Source organism: Pseudorca crassidens, chromosome 3 (genome assembly GCF_039906515.1).
Source record: "Pseudorca crassidens isolate mPseCra1 chromosome 3, mPseCra1.hap1, whole genome shotgun sequence".
Classification (NCBI taxonomy): domain Eukaryota; kingdom Metazoa; phylum Chordata; class Mammalia; order Artiodactyla; family Delphinidae; genus Pseudorca; species Pseudorca crassidens.
The window spans coordinates 157,980,279-157,998,233 of record NC_090298.1 but is presented as its reverse complement, the minus strand read 5'-3'; the positions used below and the strand labels follow the sequence as shown (position 1 = coordinate 157,998,233).

The 17,955-nt window shown below is 43.5% G+C and overlaps 1 protein-coding gene across 4 annotated transcripts in view; it reads left to right on the top strand.

The window, feature by feature from the left end:
* The first annotated feature begins 1,025 nt into the window (after positions 1-1,025).
* NLRP3 (NLR family pyrin domain containing 3) overlaps positions 1,026-17,955 on the top strand; it is a 56,541-nt gene continuing 39,611 nt past the window's right edge. The window contains exons 1-8 of one of the 4 annotated variants that reach the window (XM_067732984.1): positions 1,026-1,247; positions 2,985-3,047; positions 3,217-3,537; positions 7,185-7,289; positions 7,806-9,579; positions 13,448-13,615; positions 16,191-16,361; positions 17,410-17,580. In XM_067732984.1, coding sequence (XP_067589085.1) covers positions 3,255-3,537; positions 7,185-7,289; positions 7,806-9,579; positions 13,448-13,615; positions 16,191-16,361; positions 17,410-17,580 — 2,672 coding nt within the window. In that variant the 5' untranslated portion in view covers positions 1,026-1,247; positions 2,985-3,047; positions 3,217-3,254. Of the gene's footprint in view, positions 1,355-2,984; positions 3,048-3,216; positions 3,538-7,184; positions 7,290-7,805; positions 9,580-13,447; positions 13,616-16,190; positions 16,362-17,409; positions 17,581-17,955 lie in introns of all 4 variants that reach the window. The other 3 variants (XM_067732980.1, XM_067732981.1, XM_067732983.1) reach the window with 3 other exon arrangements.

Genomic DNA, 17,955 nt, shown 5'->3' with positions numbered 1-17,955 from the left:
GAAAGAAATCCTACCATTTGCAACAACATGGGTGGAAAGATAAATACTGAATGAAATCAGTGAAATAAATGAGACAGGAAAGAGAAATACTGAATGAAATCACTCATGTGGAATCTAAAATAGTCAAACTCACTGAAACAGAGTAGAATGACAGTTGCCAGGGGCTAGGGAGAGGAAGAAAAGGGGAAATATTAGTCAGAGGGTGGACAGTTTCTATTATGCAAGACGAAAAAGTCCTAGAGATCTGCTGTACAGCGTAGAGCCTGTAGCTAATAATACTGTATTGTGGACTTCCCTGGTGGCACAGTGGGTAAGAATCCACCTGCCAATGCAGGGGACATGGGTTCGAGCCCTGGTCCGGGAAGATCCCACAGGCCGCGGAGCAACAAAGCCCATGTACCACAACAACTGAGTCTGTGCTCTAGAGCTCAGAGGCCACAACTACCGAAGTCCGCGTGCCTAGAGCCCGTACTCCGCAACAAGAGAAGCGCACCACAATGAAGGGTAGCCCCCGCCTTGCTGCAACTAGAGAAAGCCCACGCTCAGCAATGAAGACCCAACACAGCCAAAGATAAATAAATAACTAAATAAATTTATATAAAAAAATACTGTATTCTGTACTTAATATTTGGTAAAAGGGTAGATCTTATATTGTGTTCTCACCACACACACAAAATCATAATCATAATAGGGTGGGGAGAAACTTTGGGAGGTGATAAATATGTTTATAGCCTTGATGGTGGTGATGGTTTCACAGGTATACACTTACCCTTAATAAAGTGGTTAAAAATATAACAGTCAATTGTTATTGTACTGTCTGCAGACTGCCTCCACGTGACGGCTTGAAAGTGCATGGGATTTGCAGTCTGATGGCCAGGTTATGCTCTTAATTCTCTATTTACCAGCTCTAGTGGTATTCTCCAACGTACTTCCCTCTGTGTCAACAAAACACTCACGTGGCTGCTGACAGAGTTACAGGGAACATCCACTGAGTATCAGTTGAATTTCCTCCCATTCTCTACCCCAGTGGCCACGGAGGAGAGGCTGACATCTCTGGCTACAACCAGTCTCAGCTTTGAGAACTTCAGTTTGGAAAATCCAGTGATGTGAGTAATCGTTAGTCTCTGCCTTTGTCTGTGATGCAAGCCTGTTCACTCCATAGTGAGACCACATCCTTCCTGCTGGGCTGTGACTGCTATAAAATTCGTCCAGTTTCCTCTCCGGCTGTTCCTGAGGCTGGCGTCTGGGTGAGTCCAGCTCTGTGGAGCGGGATGGCTGAAATGGTCTTGGGAAGAATGGGGAGATTGTGTCAAGGGCCAGAACCTGACTAGAGATTTCTTTTGCCAGCCTTCAGGTCTGTCCTTCAACAATGCTTCTGGAATGTTCTTTTATGTTTATCAGTATTTGGGTGCTATGTGTGCGAGTGCGAGTGTGTGTGGGGGGACGGGGGGTGAGGACAGGAGCAGAAACCATTGCTTACACCCATGACTCCAGCAGATTTGCCAAGCATTCCCCCAGGGAGAGGATAGATGGGATGCATAAAAGCAAATGAGTATTTTAGAAACCAAGGGACAGAGAAGGTAAAGGTCAGGGTGGGGTGCACTAGGGTTAGGGATAGGGGAGCACAGAGGAAAGGCAGAGTCCTGATGTGGATGGAAAGATCAATGGAATGGGACCTGGGAGGGTCTGCAGAGCTGGTGGATCTGTCTGGAGTGCCCCCTCCCCTCCTGCCACCTGCCAGATGCATAGGGAATGGATTTGGCGTGGGGTGCACGAGGCCAGGAGTGGAGAGGCAAGAATGAAGATAGAAAGAGAGATGAACATGTCTGAGATGTCTTGAACATTAAACTGTGTTCTTTATAAATTCCATTTTGGAGAGTTCCAAAGCTTCGCAGGGCCCCTCCCTTCCTTTAACATCATTTATGTCTTTGGGCTAATGTTGTGCTTTTCCAAATTCAGTAATATGAAGGGATCAATTCCAAACAAAGCCAATGTGTTCATCCATCTAAAATCTAGGAGATGTGTATGATCAAAAGATATAGCAGCTTATTTCTAGTCTTTGTGGCACTCAAACTCTAGTTAGGAAACTGAGTTGTTGAACACTATAATGAAAGACTCTGTGTGATAAAACCTGGGAAAATGTCTTTGCCTTTTAACCATTTATTTTTATCATCCTCGATAATTTTTCCTCCTATCTGACTGAGATACCTACTTAAGTGGTGGAAGAAACGGTCTCACACTTTTTAAGCTGAGAAAAATGCAACGTTAGGGGCATGACTCAGAAATCAATGACCCTGGTCCAAATCCTGGCTTTGTCCCTCCTGGCTGTGAAACCCTGGGCAAGTCACTTATCCTAAGACTCAGTTTCTACTTCCACACCATGGGACTAGGAATATAACCTTTGGGCTTTGTGCATCAGTGCAGCCCCTAGCCCATGAGAAGCTCTCAATAAATGTGAGTTCTAATAATTATTATAATCGTGATTTTTGCAAAGAGACATTAAAGAAATATATGTGTTTATTATTCTCCCTTATCACCCCAAGTTCCATCTCATTTCAGTTTTTATCAATCAGTGGACTGATAAAAGGGCTATTGCAGACCATCCTCTCCTCTACATGCTTTTATGTTCTCTCTCCTTTTCTCTCTCTAGACATATGCTCCCTGTTATCGCCATAGTTACTCACTCCTGGCATCCTTCTTCTTTTGTCCCTTACTCATCTTTCCTTGGTTCAAAACAGAAACAAGAAACCAGTCTTTCAGTTGGAAGGAATGTAAAAAACATATTTTCCACTCTGTCATTTTATAGAAGAGGAACCTGAAGTTGAAGAATAGTGAAGAATTTGTCCAAGGTCACACATAGCCAGTGATCAGTGGGACCAAAGTTCTCTTGGTGATACATCAAGGTGGCATCAGGAAGTGGTTTAAGATACACATTGCAATGTTAATGTGACTGTGTTTGTGGGTTTAATTGTTTCTCTCCACAGGGGCACCTTTTTTTCCATGGCTCAGGACACACTCCTGGGTCAAGTCAATAGGAAAACTCTCTGGTAAGTATTTGACTCACTTTTCAAAACTAAAGATGGCAACTTGTTAGAGTCTGGTGATTTTTTTTTTTCCTTTCAATCTTCTGGGTTTTTGATAGTTTAGTTCTCTCTGAGGGTAGACTTCTTAAAAGACTTCTTATCCATATGCTGTTTTCACCACCCGATTTCCCAGTGTGGACCTATGCCCAAGGACTCTGACCAGGGCTGCAGATGAGCATGGCAAGCGTCCGCTGCAAGCTGGCTCGTTACCTGGAGGATCTGGAAGACGTAGACTTTAAGAAATTCAAGATGCACTTAGAAGACTATCCTAGTCAGAAGGGCTGCACGTCACTTCCTCGGGGTCAGACAGAGAAAGCAGATCACGTGGATATAGCCACTCTGATGATTGATTTCAATGGAGAGGAGAAAGCATGGGCCATGGCCAAGTGGATTTTTGCTGCAATCAACAGGAGAGACCTTTACGAGAAAGCTAAGAGGGATGAGCCAGAATGGGGTGAGTGGAAGGAAGACAGTGTATTTTTTTAAGTTGTGATAAAATACACATAATATAAAACTTACTGTCAACCATTTTAAAGTGTATGATTCATTGGTGTTAAGCACATTCACACTTTTGTGCAATCAATCTCCAGAAATCTTTTCATCTTGCAAAACTCTGTATCCATTAAACAACGATTCCTCATTCTACCCTCCCCTCAGCCCCTGGCAACCTCTTTCTGTCTCTATGAATTTGGCTATTCCAGTACCTTTTATAAGTGGAATCATACAGTATTTGTCTTTTTGTGTCTGGCTTATTTCACTCAGCATAAACATCCTCAAGCTTCACCCGTGTTGTCACATATGGCAGGATTTCGTTCCTTTTTAAGGTGGAATGATGTTTTGTGGTATGTGTATACCACAGTTTGTTCATCCATTCATCCGTCAGTGGACTTTCTGGTTGCTTCTAGCTCTTGATTATTGTGAATAATGTTGCTATGAACATGGCTGTACAAATCTCTTTGAGACCTTGATTTCAACTCTTTTGGGTATATGCCCAGAAGTGGAATTACTGGATTATATTACATTACATTACATTTACATTACATTACAATTACTGGTAATTCTAGTTTAATTTTTTGAGGAATGTTTTCCATAATGGCCGCATCATTTTACACTCCCACTAGCAGTGTACAATTGTTCCAGTTTCTCCACATCCTTACCAACACTTATTTTATATATATATTTATATTTTTTGGTAGTAGCAGTCCTAATGGGTGTGAGAGGGTATCTCATTGTGGTTTCGATTTGCATTTCCCTATTGACGAGTGACATGAGCACCTTCTCATGTGCTTGTTAGTCATTTGTTTATCTTTGGAGAAATGCCTGTTCAAGTCCCTTTCCCATGTTTTAATTGGGTTGTTTGTCTTTTTTGTTGTTGACTTGTAGGAGTTCTTTATATATCCTGGATATTAACCTCTCATCAGATATATGATTTGCAAATGTTTTCTCCCATTCTATGGGTTGCCTTTTCACTTTGTTGATGGTATCCTTTGACGAATCAAAGTTAGTATGTTTGTTTATTTGTTTTGTTTGTTTGTTTAAATTTATTTTATTTTTTGGCTGTGTTGGGTCTTCGTTGCGGTGCGCGGGCTTCTCACTGCGGTGGCTTCTCTTGTTGCGGAGCATAGGGTCTAGGTGCATGGGCTTCAGTAGCTGTAGCAGTTGGGCTCAGTAGTTGTGGCTCATGGGCTCTAGAGCAGAGGCTCAGTACTTGTGGTGCATGGGCTTAGTTGCTCTGCGGCATGTGGGATCTTCCTGGACCAGGACTCGAACCCGTGACCCCAGCATTGGCAGGTGGATTCTTAACCACTGTGCCACCAGGGAAGCCCAGTATGCTTGTTTTTTAATCACTTGTTTTATTATCTTGGCTTCATCTTCTTTTTTCTTCTCATGATAGTGCTATGAGAAGATGGAGGAAAGCAGTTTACTTTTTTCTAACTCCTTTAAAAACCTAAGTCAGGGCTCATATACCGCTAGGAATCTTCTCTGATTAGTTACACTTTATCCAAATCTCTCCTGTGCCTGAAACTTCCTCCAGGTCTCCATCTAGCTCCTCATGTGTCTGCCTGCATAGTCAACAAACTTGAATCTCTGCTTCCCATGGCTCAGGGGGCAATCATCTCTCACCTTATAGAACTATGTAATTTCTAGGGAAAAGCTTTTCCTATGGGCATTACTTTGGGTGTTGGAATGATCAAAGAAATACTCTTCATCCTTGTGGACATGCTGAGGGTGAGGTTCTTCCTTCTGGCTCTGGTTCTGAGCAAGGGAAGGGTACAGGGATGGGCTCAGAGGAATCTAGAAAATCACAGGATGATGATGTTGAGCTAGCGGAAAGGGGGAATAAAAATGAATCAGCGTTTCTGAAATGGTCAGACAAAAATGGTGGTGTGTATGTAGTATATTCATGCTATTTGAAGTCAGTTTTATATATTTAAACTTCTGTTTTCTAATGAATGTTTACCCTGTTTTTTCTTCCAACCCGGTACTGTCCATATTGGTGTGTCTAAAGTCAATTAAAATGTATTTCTACTGGCAAAAAAAAAAAATGAATCATCAGGTCAGAAGCACGGTGAACTGGGGAAGCAATATGGGTCTAATGAGGGAGATAAAAATAATATGGGGGCATGAGAGCAAGGGCATACACCAGTGGGATGTTATAAACAAATTGTGTATAACACAGTTATAAATGTGTCAGTACTTACATACTCAGTAACCTTTTTAAAGTATAATAATCATAGTGGCAGAAGCAGTTCACTAAGCAGTTTTTGTGGATTTTATTCTTTCTTCACAAGAACCCCAGGAAGCCTGTGCTTTTTCAAATGAACTTTCAGTTTTATTATACTGAGTGAAATAAGCCAGCCACAGCCCCTGGTGGTTGCAGGGAATAGGGAATGGAGAATTGCTGTTTAATGGGTATAGAGTTTCATTTTTACAAGATGAAAAATAATTCTGGAGTTTGGTTGCACAACCATGTGAAGTGAGCCTGGAAAAGGTTTTGGTTGCCCACGACTCTGTTCTAATCAGAGCGAAGACTGGGATTCAATGCCAAGTGTGTCTTTGGTGGAAGCCTGGCCCTTAACCACTGTGCCATTTGGCTTCTACATCTGGGTTTTGGGGTGGAAGAATTATAACTAGGGTTAGAAGTTTTTTGTTTTTATGGGGGGGGTGCTGGCTAGGGTTAGGTTTTAGGTAAGAATTAAATTTTAGTCTTGGTTGGAGTTAATGTTTCGATTTTGTTTTGTGGTTTTGTGTGTGTTGTTTGAACAGCATTGCCATTCAGAATAAGTAGACACCTATCAGGAATCCTTTATGTAGCTCTTCGGTTCCTGCCCACCTAAAGTTTTCTGTCCCATGTGTTTCCCTTGGTGCCTAGCTCTTATTCTACTGTGTCTAATTTCTCCTGTGAGATGCTTCTTTGGGATGTGTTATTCAGCGATTGTTTAGATCTGTGATTCTCAACTGTGGATGCATGTTGGAGCTTTTAAAATATAATGGTGCCTGGGCTCCACCTCAGAGAACTGACAAAGGATCACCGGGGGTGGAGTCCTGGAATCAGTGTTTTTAAAGCTTTCTAGGTGAATCTAAAGTCAGCCAGGATTCTGAATACTGAAACAGAGAAATAGACATAAGCCAGATTGGTTATTCTTACTCTTGAAGACTCAGGATATGGGTAAGATGAATTTCAGGTGTTTGGGGTCAAGGAAGGATGATATTGCTGGCCTTTAGCCATCTTGGGGATATTGGAAAGTGTGTGGGATGGGCTCAAAACCAGAGCACCAGGGAGGGAGTCTGCCAAAGACAAATGAGGATAAGAAACCTTGATGCCTCACATGTTTACTGTTTGATTTCCAGGCTTGGGAGACAGATTCCAAGACTGGATACAGTGTGGACATAATTCTGGGTGGTATCCATTGCTTTGAAATTAGGAGTACAGGGATGCCCCCAACTGGACATTCAACTGAGCTGTATTCTGGTTTGGGAGATGTTCAGGGCAGGTGCCTTTGACCTGTGCCATGTGTTAGATATTGGATCTCAATGACATCACCTTAATCAGGAGTCCTGGGTTTTGACACTTTGAATTTTTCTTCCTTTTACTCTCAGACAATGCAAATGTTTCTGTGATAAGCCAGGAGGAAAGCCTTGAAGAGGAGTGGATGGGTTTACTGGGGTACCTTTCCAGAATCTCTATTTGTAAAAAAAAGAAAGGTAAGCAATGGGGGTGACACTTCTAGTTGGGTTTGGAGACCTGTTTCTGTAGGTACTTGAAGCTAGGAAGGTCGATAACTTGGTGATCCTAACATGTTCCTGCCCCTTGGGGGTGAAAAGGCCTGTCTGAGGAAATCCACTTCAGCTTAAGGAATAGATTCATGTTTGCATGGCTCCTTGGAGTCCCAGAACCAAGGGGAGACAATTGAATGTTTCAGGTTTTATCAGGCATGAGCTGCAGACTACCTAAAGGTGTAAGATTGAATAAAAAGGATCTCCTGGCCAGGGCCAGTTCATATGACGCTTTGCTGTTCTTTTGTTTCACCGTGTCTAGGAAGATTTTGACACTCTAGATTTTCTGGGGCTGTTCATACCCAGGCAGTGGAGAGAAACTGCAACTCCCATTCCTCAATTCCAGTTACCATTCCTTATAGACCACCGGCCCCTGTTGACAGCTCATCTCTGGTGGATGTGCTCAGGCTTCTTCCAAAATCTAACTTTCTGTCTCTGCCACAGATTACTGTAAGAAGTACAGAAAATATGTGAGAAGCAGATTCCAGTGTATCAAAGACAGGAATGCCCGTCTGGGTGAGAGCGTGAACCTCAACAAACGCTTCACCAGGCTACGTCTCATCAAGGAGCACCGGAGCCAGCAGGAGAGAGAACATGAGCTCCTGGCCATTGGTAGGACCTCAGCCAAGATGCAGGATGGCCCCGTGAGTTCCGTGAACTTGGAATTGCTTTTTGATCCTGAGGACCAACACTCTGAGCCTGTGCACACGGTGGTATTCCAGGGAGCAGCGGGCATTGGGAAAACAATACTGGCCAGGAAGATCATGTTGGACTGGGCGTCAGAGGAACTTTACCAGGACAAATTTGACTATTTGTTTTACATTCACTGTCGGGAGGTGAGCCTTGGGATGCAGAGGAGCCTGGGGGACCTGATCGCCAGCTGCTGCCCTGGCCCAAACCCACCCATAGGCAAGATTGTGAGCAAACCTTCCAGGATCCTCTTCCTTATGGATGGTTTTGATGAGCTTCAAGGTGCCTTTGATGAGCGCACAGAAGCACTCTGCACGAACTGGCAGAAGGTAGAGCGCGGAGACATTCTCCTGAGCAGTCTCATCAGAAAAAGACTGCTTCCCGAGGCCTCTCTGCTCATCACCACAAGACCTGTGGCCCTGGAGAAACTTCAGCACTTGCTGGGCCGGGCTCGTCATGTGGAGATCCTGGGTTTCTCAGAGGTCAAAAAGAAGGAATATTTCTTTAAGTATTTCTCAGATGAGCAGCAAGCCAGGGAAGCCTTCAGGCTGATTCAGGAGAATGAGATCCTCTTCACCATGTGCTTTATTCCCCTGGTCTGCTGGATCGTGTGCACGGGGCTGAAACAGCAGATGGACAGTGGCAAGAGTCTTGCTCGGACATCCAAGACCACCACTGCAGTGTATATCTTCTTCCTCTCCAGTTTGTTGCAGTCCCAAGGAGGGAGCCAGGAGCACCACAACTCTGCCACCCTCTGGGGTCTCTGTTCATTGGCTGCAGATGGAATCTGGAACCAGAAAATCCTGTTTGAGGAGTGTGATCTCAGGAATCATGGCCTGCAGAAGGCAGATGTGTCTGCTTTCTTGAGGATGAACCTATTCCAAAAGGAAGTGGACTGTGAGAAATTCTACAGCTTCATCCACATGACCTTCCAGGAGTTCTTTGCTGCCATGTACTATCTGCTGGAAGAGGAGAATCAGGGGGAGACGAGGAACATGCAGCGGAGTAGTTTGAAGCTTCCCAACCGAGATGTGACGGTCCTTCTCGAAAACTACGGCAAGTTTGAGAAAGGGTATCTGATTTTTGTTGTCCGTTTTCTCTTTGGCCTTATAAACCAGGAGAGAACCTCCTACTTGGAGAAAAAACTGAGTTGCAAGATCTCTCAGAAAATCAGGCTGGAGTTGCTAAAATGGATTGAAGCAAAAGCCAAGGCCAAGATGTTACAGATTGAGCCCAGCCAGCTGGAATTGTTCTACTGTTTGTATGAGATGCAGGAGGAGGACTTTGTGCAAAGGGCCATGGGCTATTTCCCCAAAATTGAGATCAAGCTCTCCACGAGAATGGACCATGTGGTTTCTTCTTTTTGTATTGAGAACTGTCACCACATGGAATCACTTTCCCTGAGATTGCTCCATAACTCATCCAAGGAGGAGGAAGAGGAAGAGGAGGAGGAGAAAGAGGAGGAAGTTCAACACTCTGATGTGAACGATTGTGTCCTCTCTGATCCTCATGTCGCATATTCTCAGCGGTAAGGAGATTCTGCTTCAGGCAGGGGGTAGTATATGTCTTCTATTTTCTAGCCACCTATCTCTTGGCTCTTGCTCTCTCTCCTTCCTTCTCAACTGTCTTGCAAATGCAGTTGCCACAGGTACATAATAATGCCACCACCGCTCATTTCTACCAGACCCCTTCATTGGCAGACATTGACTAGTAGAGAAAGGGTAGGTGGACAAACGCCATGAGAAAAAAGCCAATGAGACAAAAAGCAAATGTTTGGTGGATGCCAATTTAGCGCAAGGCATTCTGTGGGGGAAAGAATGGAATAAAAATGTAAACTCAAATTGCTTGTAATGTACTTGGGGCTTTAGTGCATAATACCCTATCAGTACCTAAGGGGCAAAACAACCCCTTTGACTCTGCCCAGGAGCGCAGAGGACAGAGGGCCCTCAGTGTTGGATGCTTGGGGGAGGTTTCTTGGAGGAGTGAAGTTTGAGCCTGCCGTGAAGGATTGATAGGATGTGCGTGAGTGGAAGAGAAGGTAAAGGGATTTGTGCAATGGGTTCTTGTATGAAGAAAGCATGAATATGGTCTGAGGAAGAGTACTTACGTTGGAGAAAATGGGGAGGGACATGGCTTCACTGAAACAACCAATGAGGGGAAATCGAGGGAAATGGGGCTGGAAGGGAGAGAGTGCTCCAAGGCTCCCACCTTGTGTTTGCAGCCAGGCGTTTATCAACAGCGCCCCCTTCAGGGTCTGTTCACCCCCTTGCTAGGGGGTTGGACGCCAGTTGCTGTGTGTGTACAGTGATGGGATTGAGTTACTTGACTTCTAAGTCCTTGCACAGAAACTGCCACAGCTACAGTGGCTGTGGGGAGGTGGCTGCTCTGTGAATGCTTGGGTTTAACCGCTATAGAAGACACCTGACATAGGACAAAATTAAGGAGAAAGAGAGCTGACCCTTCCACTGGCAGCAATACATTTTTGGCTCCCTCTCTTTGCCTCAGCACCACTACCAGGATGACTTTTCTATTTACTGTCGGGTCATCAAGGACCACCCGCTGGGGCTTCAGTGGTGGCTAAGACCAAGGTCCTGCTCACAGTGACTTACAGTTGGGTTGTGGGGACAGGCAGGAAACAAGGGCAGTTGGTAGAGAGGATGAGCTTTGGCAAGAATACTGGTGGATTGCACCTGGAGCACGTGGGTGGAGCCCTTGAACAGCCGGACCCTGAATGATGGGGCATGAGAGAGCCGTGGATGTGCAAAGGGCAGCCCAGATTGAGGGAATAGTGGGTTCAAAGGGTGGGACGTGGGAAAGCAGGGTACATTTTGACAATGGCAAAGAGTTCAGAATAGCTAGAGAGAAGATGGGAGAGGGAGAGAAAGAGAGAGGGGGACTAAGAGGAGAAGATCTGCTCTCTAGGGCTCTAAAATTGAAGCTGAGTAAACAAGACATCTGATAGAGATCACACAGCTGTGAGCAAGGCTGGCGGAGACTCAGACTAAAACTCCTGATGACAAGCCTGATGCCCATCTTGCTAGATGACAGCTGCCTTCTTCTGAGGGCAGGAGCTTGCTTTGCGTGTTCTAGAGCCTTCGAAGGGCCAGCAGCGTGGGCATCCACCTGGTGCCTGTTAGAAGTGCAGGACTGCAGGCCTGATCCTAGATCCATGGAGTCAGAATCTGCATTTTAACAAGAGCTGAACTTTGAAATCACCTGGAAGTCTTTTTTTTTTTTTTTTTTAACATTTTTATTGGAGTATAATTGCTGTACAATGGTCTGTTCATTTCTGCTTTAGCCACTGTGGAGAACAGTATGGAGGTTCCTTCAAAAACCACAAATAGAACTACCATATGACCCAGCTATCCCACTACTGGGCATATACCCTGAGAAAACCATAATTCAAAAAGAGTCATGTACCACAATGTTCATTGCAGCTCTATTTACAATAGCCAGGAGATGGAAGCAACCTAAGTGTCCATCATCGGATGAATGGATAAAGAAGATGTGGCACAGTTATACAATGGAATATTACTCAGCCATAAAAAGAAACGAAATTGAGTTATTTGCAGTGAGGTGGATGGACCTAGAGTCTGTCATACAGAGTGAAGTAAGTCGGAAAGAGAAAGACAAATACCGTATGCTAACACACATATATGGAATCTAAGAAAAAAAAATGTCATGAAGCACCTGGAAGTCTTAAAAATATCAATATGCTTGGTCCCACCTCAGAGATCCTGACTTTATTCCTATGCCCTGGCCTAGGGATTTTCGAGAGCACTGCTGATGCTATTGTGCAGAACTGGTGAGAACTGGTCTCTGGGTCACTTAGCAGAGTGTCCAGGGCCATGGGCAGGACAGCCGACTGTTGAGGGAGGAGAAGGATGCCTGAGGGAAGGGCCAGAGGGTATTCACAGTCAGCCAAAGTCACAGGCTCTTTCTTCATTGTTTTTTACTTTTAATTTTATTATTTTTTTTTTATTGAGGTATAGTTGATGTACAATATTATATAAGTTTCAGGTGTATAACATAGTGATTCACAATTTTTAAAGGTTACGTTCCATTTATAGTTATTATAAAACATTGGCTATATTCCTTGTGTTGTACAATGTATTCTTATAGTGTATTTATTTTCCACATAGTAGTTTGTACCTCTTAATCCCCTACCCCTATCTTGTTCCTCCCCGTTCCTTCTCCCCACTGGTAACCACTAGTTTGTTCTTTATATCCGTGAGTTTGTTTCTTTTCCATTGTACTCACTCATTTGTTTTATTTTTTAGATTCCACATATAAGTGATATCATATAGTATTTCTCTTTCACTTATTTCACTTAGCATAATACCCTCTAAGTTCATCCATGTTGTTACAACAAAATTTCATTATTTTTAAATTTAATTTAGTTTTTAATTTTTATTTCTTTAATTGAAGTATAGTTAATTTATAGTGTCATGTTAGTTTCAGGTGTACAGCACCGTGATTCAGATACATATATATGTATATATATATATATATATATTCTTTTTCAGGTTCTTTTCCCTTATAGGTTATTACAAAATATTGAATATAATTCCCTGTGCTATACAGTAGGTCCTTGTTGGTTATCTATTTTATCTATAGTAGTGTGTATATGTTAATCCCAACCTCCTAATTTATTCCTCCCCCCCCACTTTGGTAACCATAACTTTGTTTTCTATGTCTGTGAGTCTCTTTCTGTTTTGTAAATAAGTTTATTTGTATTATTTTTTAGATTCCACATATAAGTGATATCATATAGCATTTGTCTTTCACTTATTTCACTTAGCGTAATACCCTCAAGTCCATCCATGTTGTTGCAAATGAGAAAATTTCATTATTTGTTATGGCTGAGTAGTATTCCATTGTGGTGTGTGTGTGTGTGTGTGTGTGTGTGTGTGTGTGTGTGTGTATACATCCCATCTTCTTTATCCAGTCATCATAGGCTCTTTGAATCATAGGTGTGTAGAACAGTCTTACCAAGTCTCCTCTGGCCTTTTTCTTTTTCTTTTTTTTTTTTTTTTGCAGTACGCGGGCCTCTCACTGTTGTGGCCTCTCCCACTGCGGAGCACAGGCTCTGGACACGCAGGCTCAGCGGCCATGGCTCACGGGCCCAGCCGCTCCGCGGCATGTGGGATCTTCCCGGACCAGGGCACGAACCCGTGTCCCCTGCATCGGCAGGCGGACTCTCAACAACTGCGCCACCAGGGAAGCCCTCCTCTGACCTTTTTCATTCCTCAGTGCACAATCTTTGGTTCTGTGACTCATTTCTTAATTCCCAGGAGGCCTTTGAACTGGTGTCAGCCACTCCTGGCCCCTTGCTTCAGTTTGCTATTCTTAGAGATTGACTTTGTTTTCTGACCTTCCTTCCTTCCAATTTCTAGATTGGTGAACTATCTCACTTCCAGCATTTGCAGGGGCATCTTCTCAGTCCTGAGCGATAACTGGAACCTCACTGAATTGAACCTCAGTGGCAATACCCTGGGGGACCCAGGGATGAAGGTATTATGTGAAACACTCCAGCAACCTGGATGTAACATTCGCAGATTGTGGTAAGAACACGTGTGTGTGTGTGTGTGTGTGTGTGAGAGAGAGAGAGAGAGAGAGAGAGAGAAAGGGAGAAGAAGGACCAGATTAGTGATTAGTTTTCTAAGGTTGTCATAACAAAGTACAACAGACTGGGAGGCTTAAACAACAGAAATTAATTTTCTCACAGTCCTGGGGGCTAGAAGTCCAAGATGAAGTTGTCAGAAGGGTTGGCTTCTTCTGCGTATTCTCTCCTTGGCTTGTGTTTGGCTGTCCTCTCCTTGTGTCTTCACATGGTCTCTGTGTGTGTCTGATTTCTTCTTCTTACAAGAACACGTCATGTTGGATTAGGGCCTACCCTAATGACCTATTTTAACTTAATGACTTTTTAAACCCTGTCTCCAAATATAGTCACATTCTGAGGTCCTAAGTGTTGAGACTTCAACATGAAATATTTGGGGGGGACACAATTCAGCCCATAGCAAATGGGAAGGCAAAATTGATTGGAGGACAGTTGTTTGGGAAGTTTAAGATGGGGAAGAATAAAAGGGAACTGAAATTAAGTCATTTGTTGGTGTTATGAAAGGACGTGACTTTCAGTATCTTCCATTTCTTCATCAGCCGTGCTTACCGATGAGATTTGAAGAGTTTCATCAAATACAGCAATGGCTACCTGGGCTGGAACCCACCAAAATAGTTTGCATAGGTTAAATTGTCACAGGGAATCTCTTGTAGATTTATTAATAAAATGCTTGCTGTGAGCCCACACTGTGAATCAGACTCGCATGCCCTGAGTTGAGCACACAGTCGCATTGGCCACCCCTCCAGCCGTCTTCCATCACACATCTGTATTTTTGATGAGCCACACAGCCAGTGTTAAAGTCCACCACTCCAGGAGATTTTCATTCCTTCCTCTCTTGTTCATCATAACCACTCCATCACCAGTCTTATTTTACCTATTACACAAACCATCGTCCACTTTTCCTCATCCTCACTCTGTTACTGACTAGAGTCCTTAGACACCTTAATCAACAGAAAGTAACTAGAGGCCAGATATGAATCCAGGCAAGGCTTTACTGGGGCTCGTGCTACAGCACAAGGGAGCAAAAACAAGTAACAGGTGCCCTTAAATGCGGTGAGGGTAGGGGCCAGAGGTGTGGCTTAGGTGGCCTGCCACCCCCTTGGTGGTGCTGTGTTCAGGGACCATGCGCAGTACCCTGCTTTTGCTCCCGGCACCTCAGAAATGGCAGTTGGGTTTTGACTTTTTTGTATCTTATTGTTCATAATTTGCCCCAACCGCACACATGAATGCAGTTATGTTTAGTCCCTTAGAGTTTCTTTGCATTCTGTTGCTTGAGCAGATATTTGTCCAGGTGCAAGTACTGCAGTAAAGAGTCCCAGGTCCCAGCCTATCTCAACTCCACCAGCCCAGGTCCAACAACCACCATGATTTGCCTGGATAGTGCAATAGACTCTAAGACCATAAACCTCTCATGACAGGATTCACGTTTGTTCTGCAATTGTCTCTATAACGTCTGGAGACATTGTTCTTACCGTGTGTTCATGCCCCAAACTACATATTGAATGAATGTTGGCTGTTTGGTCTCCCTGCATCTACTTTTGCCACTCACCAATCATTCTCTGTACAAAAGACAGAGTGTTATTTAGAAAAGTATACTTTGATCATGGCTTAAGTGCTTTATCTTTGCTCTTTTGACAAATCATAAATTGTTCTTCTTGCCTTCAAGGCTCTGGCTAGTTTTGACATTTAACCTTCCTCTCCACCATCATCCCATGCCACTCTCCCCATCGCCCCTGTGGGTGCCCCTGTGTGATTCCAGAAAGTGAGACACAAATGGGGAGACATGGGTGAGAATGAGATGTTTTGCAGATAAGATCTATTATCCATTTGCTTCTAGTTGGTGTGGAAATGGAGGCAGAAAAGATGATCCAACAAGCCCCAGGACATTTGAACTATTCGCCTGGAGATGAGCTGGAATGTTGTTCTCGCTCCTCTGATAGGGACTAATTGTTGTTGCTGGTGGTGATGGTGGTGACAGAGTGTGTGTTTGTGTGTGTAAAGCAAATCAAGAATCAGGGCTGCTTGCTCCTTCAGTTTAGCTGAAGGGCTGGGATTAAATCATCAAACAGTATAGCAGGGACAAGGTTGGCAAAGAGAAAAGGTAGATGGGTACAACCCTAGAGAGAACGGTATCCATCTGAAGGAGTTTCAGCTGTTAGGAACATGTGGTAAAGAGGTGGAACCCATAGGTTCACCATTGTTTTCATTTACAAAGCAGGAACCTGCCATTTATATACTCATATATATGCCCATTATTTATGGAGGGTGTTCACTGGCAGCTGTGGTCTCAGACTGTGAGCCAGTGAGCCCAACAGCTAACTTCCCAATATGTCTTGAGCTGTAGTCAGGAGTTCTGATAAGATGATACTTTCTTTCATAAACATTTAGTTATAACTTTCTCTTCGTAACATGAGAACACAGTGCCCCTTCCTGGTGCTAAAAACCAATCTAGACCAGAAAGCAGTGACGGAAAAGTAGCCCAAGTTCTGACGTTTTCTGTTTCTCTGCTTGGCATGAAGGTTGGGGCAGTGTTGCCTTTCCCATCAGTGCTGCTTCAACATCTCCTCGGTCTTGAGCAACAATCAGAAGCTGGTGGAACTGGATCTGAGCCACAATGCCCTGGGAGACTTTGGAATCAGACTTTTGTGTGTGGGACTGAGGCATCTGTTTTGCAATCTGAAGAAGCTCTGGTGAGTCTGAACTAATTTCCCTCAAGAAGTATGAGCTGTGGCTTCAATGAGTCACGATGGTTTGGAATTTTAGTGTGAGAATGGCCTTTGCTGCTCAGAGGATTCCCTCTGTTTATCTCTGGGTGTTTGTCAATAATTAATTCAGTTAGTGTTTGTTGCAGTAAAAGCCATATACTCAGCCCTGGAGGGGAACTTAAAAAATCCAAAATGTCATGCTTGCCTTTAAGGTATTTACAACCTAGCTGAGAAAATAAAACCAATGTACTCATTGCTATAGAAGAGTTTTTGGACTTGATGACAGGGCCTTGGTCCACACAGAATAGGAAAAATGATGCTAAAGCAATGCAGACACTTGACATTCTATGCGGCTCTTCATTAAATGCTTCTGGGAGACTTGAATTTTGAAGAAGACAAGAAAGCACTTGAAAATGGTAGGGCTGATTCACACCCATTAGGGTGGCTATTATAAAAAAGCAAAGCAAAACAAGACTACATATTCAGTAAGATAAACCAGAAGAAAAAGGGCAAATATTGTATGATTTCACTTATATGAAGTACCTAGAATTGTCAAATTCATAGAGACAAGATGTAGAATGGTGGTTTCCAGGGGCTCGGGGGAGGGGAATTGGGAGTTATTGTTTAATGGGTACGAAGTTTCAGTTTGGGAAGATGAAAAGGGTTCTGGAGATAAACAGCAGTAGTGTTGCACAATTATGTGAATGTTACTTAAGTGCTACTGAATTGTAGCACTTATAAATGAACGCTTATAAATGTTTACGATGGTAAATTTTATGTTATGCATATTTTGCCACAATAAAAGTACATGTAGAGATCTGGGAAGATGTTGTAACATTGCATGGGCTTGGAAGGTGTTTGCATGCTATTATACCAACCAGAAAAAGAAGCAAAAAGTTAATAAAGGGCTTGGATGTGCTCTTTCCATGTGTGGACTGGACTATAGGCAAAGGCAGGACAAGTGCTTTCTTGAGTCACAGCAGAGTGGGGAGTGGGATGAGAGAGGTGTTGTGACATTCTGCCATCTCTGAAGGTTGGTCAGTTGCTGTCTCACATCGGTGTGTTGTGATGATCTCGCATCTGTTCTGAGCACCAACCATTCCCTGACCAGACTCTACTTGGGAGAAAATGCTCTGGGAGACTCAGGAGTTGGAATTTTATGTGAAAAAGCAAAGAATCCACAATGTAACCTGCAGAAACTGGGGTAAGTCTTCATGAGTGTCTCAGCAATAAAGCAACTTATCTTTAGGGATACATTGTTTGGAAAATGTGAATGGGGGTTACTCTAAAAAAGATTAATCAGATGAAGTTGAGGGTCAAGAGTGGAAGAGACAATATCTGAAGTAGTTTGAAGCACTAGATACTACCAACTGCTAGTAAGTTAGTTATGTCTATGCTACTGAATGCAAGTTCGTGTGCCCAGCACACAGTGAGGCAAAACAAACTGGAACATTGCAGTTTGGAGTAGAGAAAGGTTTATTGCAGGGCCATGCAACGAGATGGGTGGCTCATGTACCCCAAAACCCTGCACTCCTTTAAGGGTTTCAGCAAACATTTTTAAAGGCACGTTGAGGGAAGG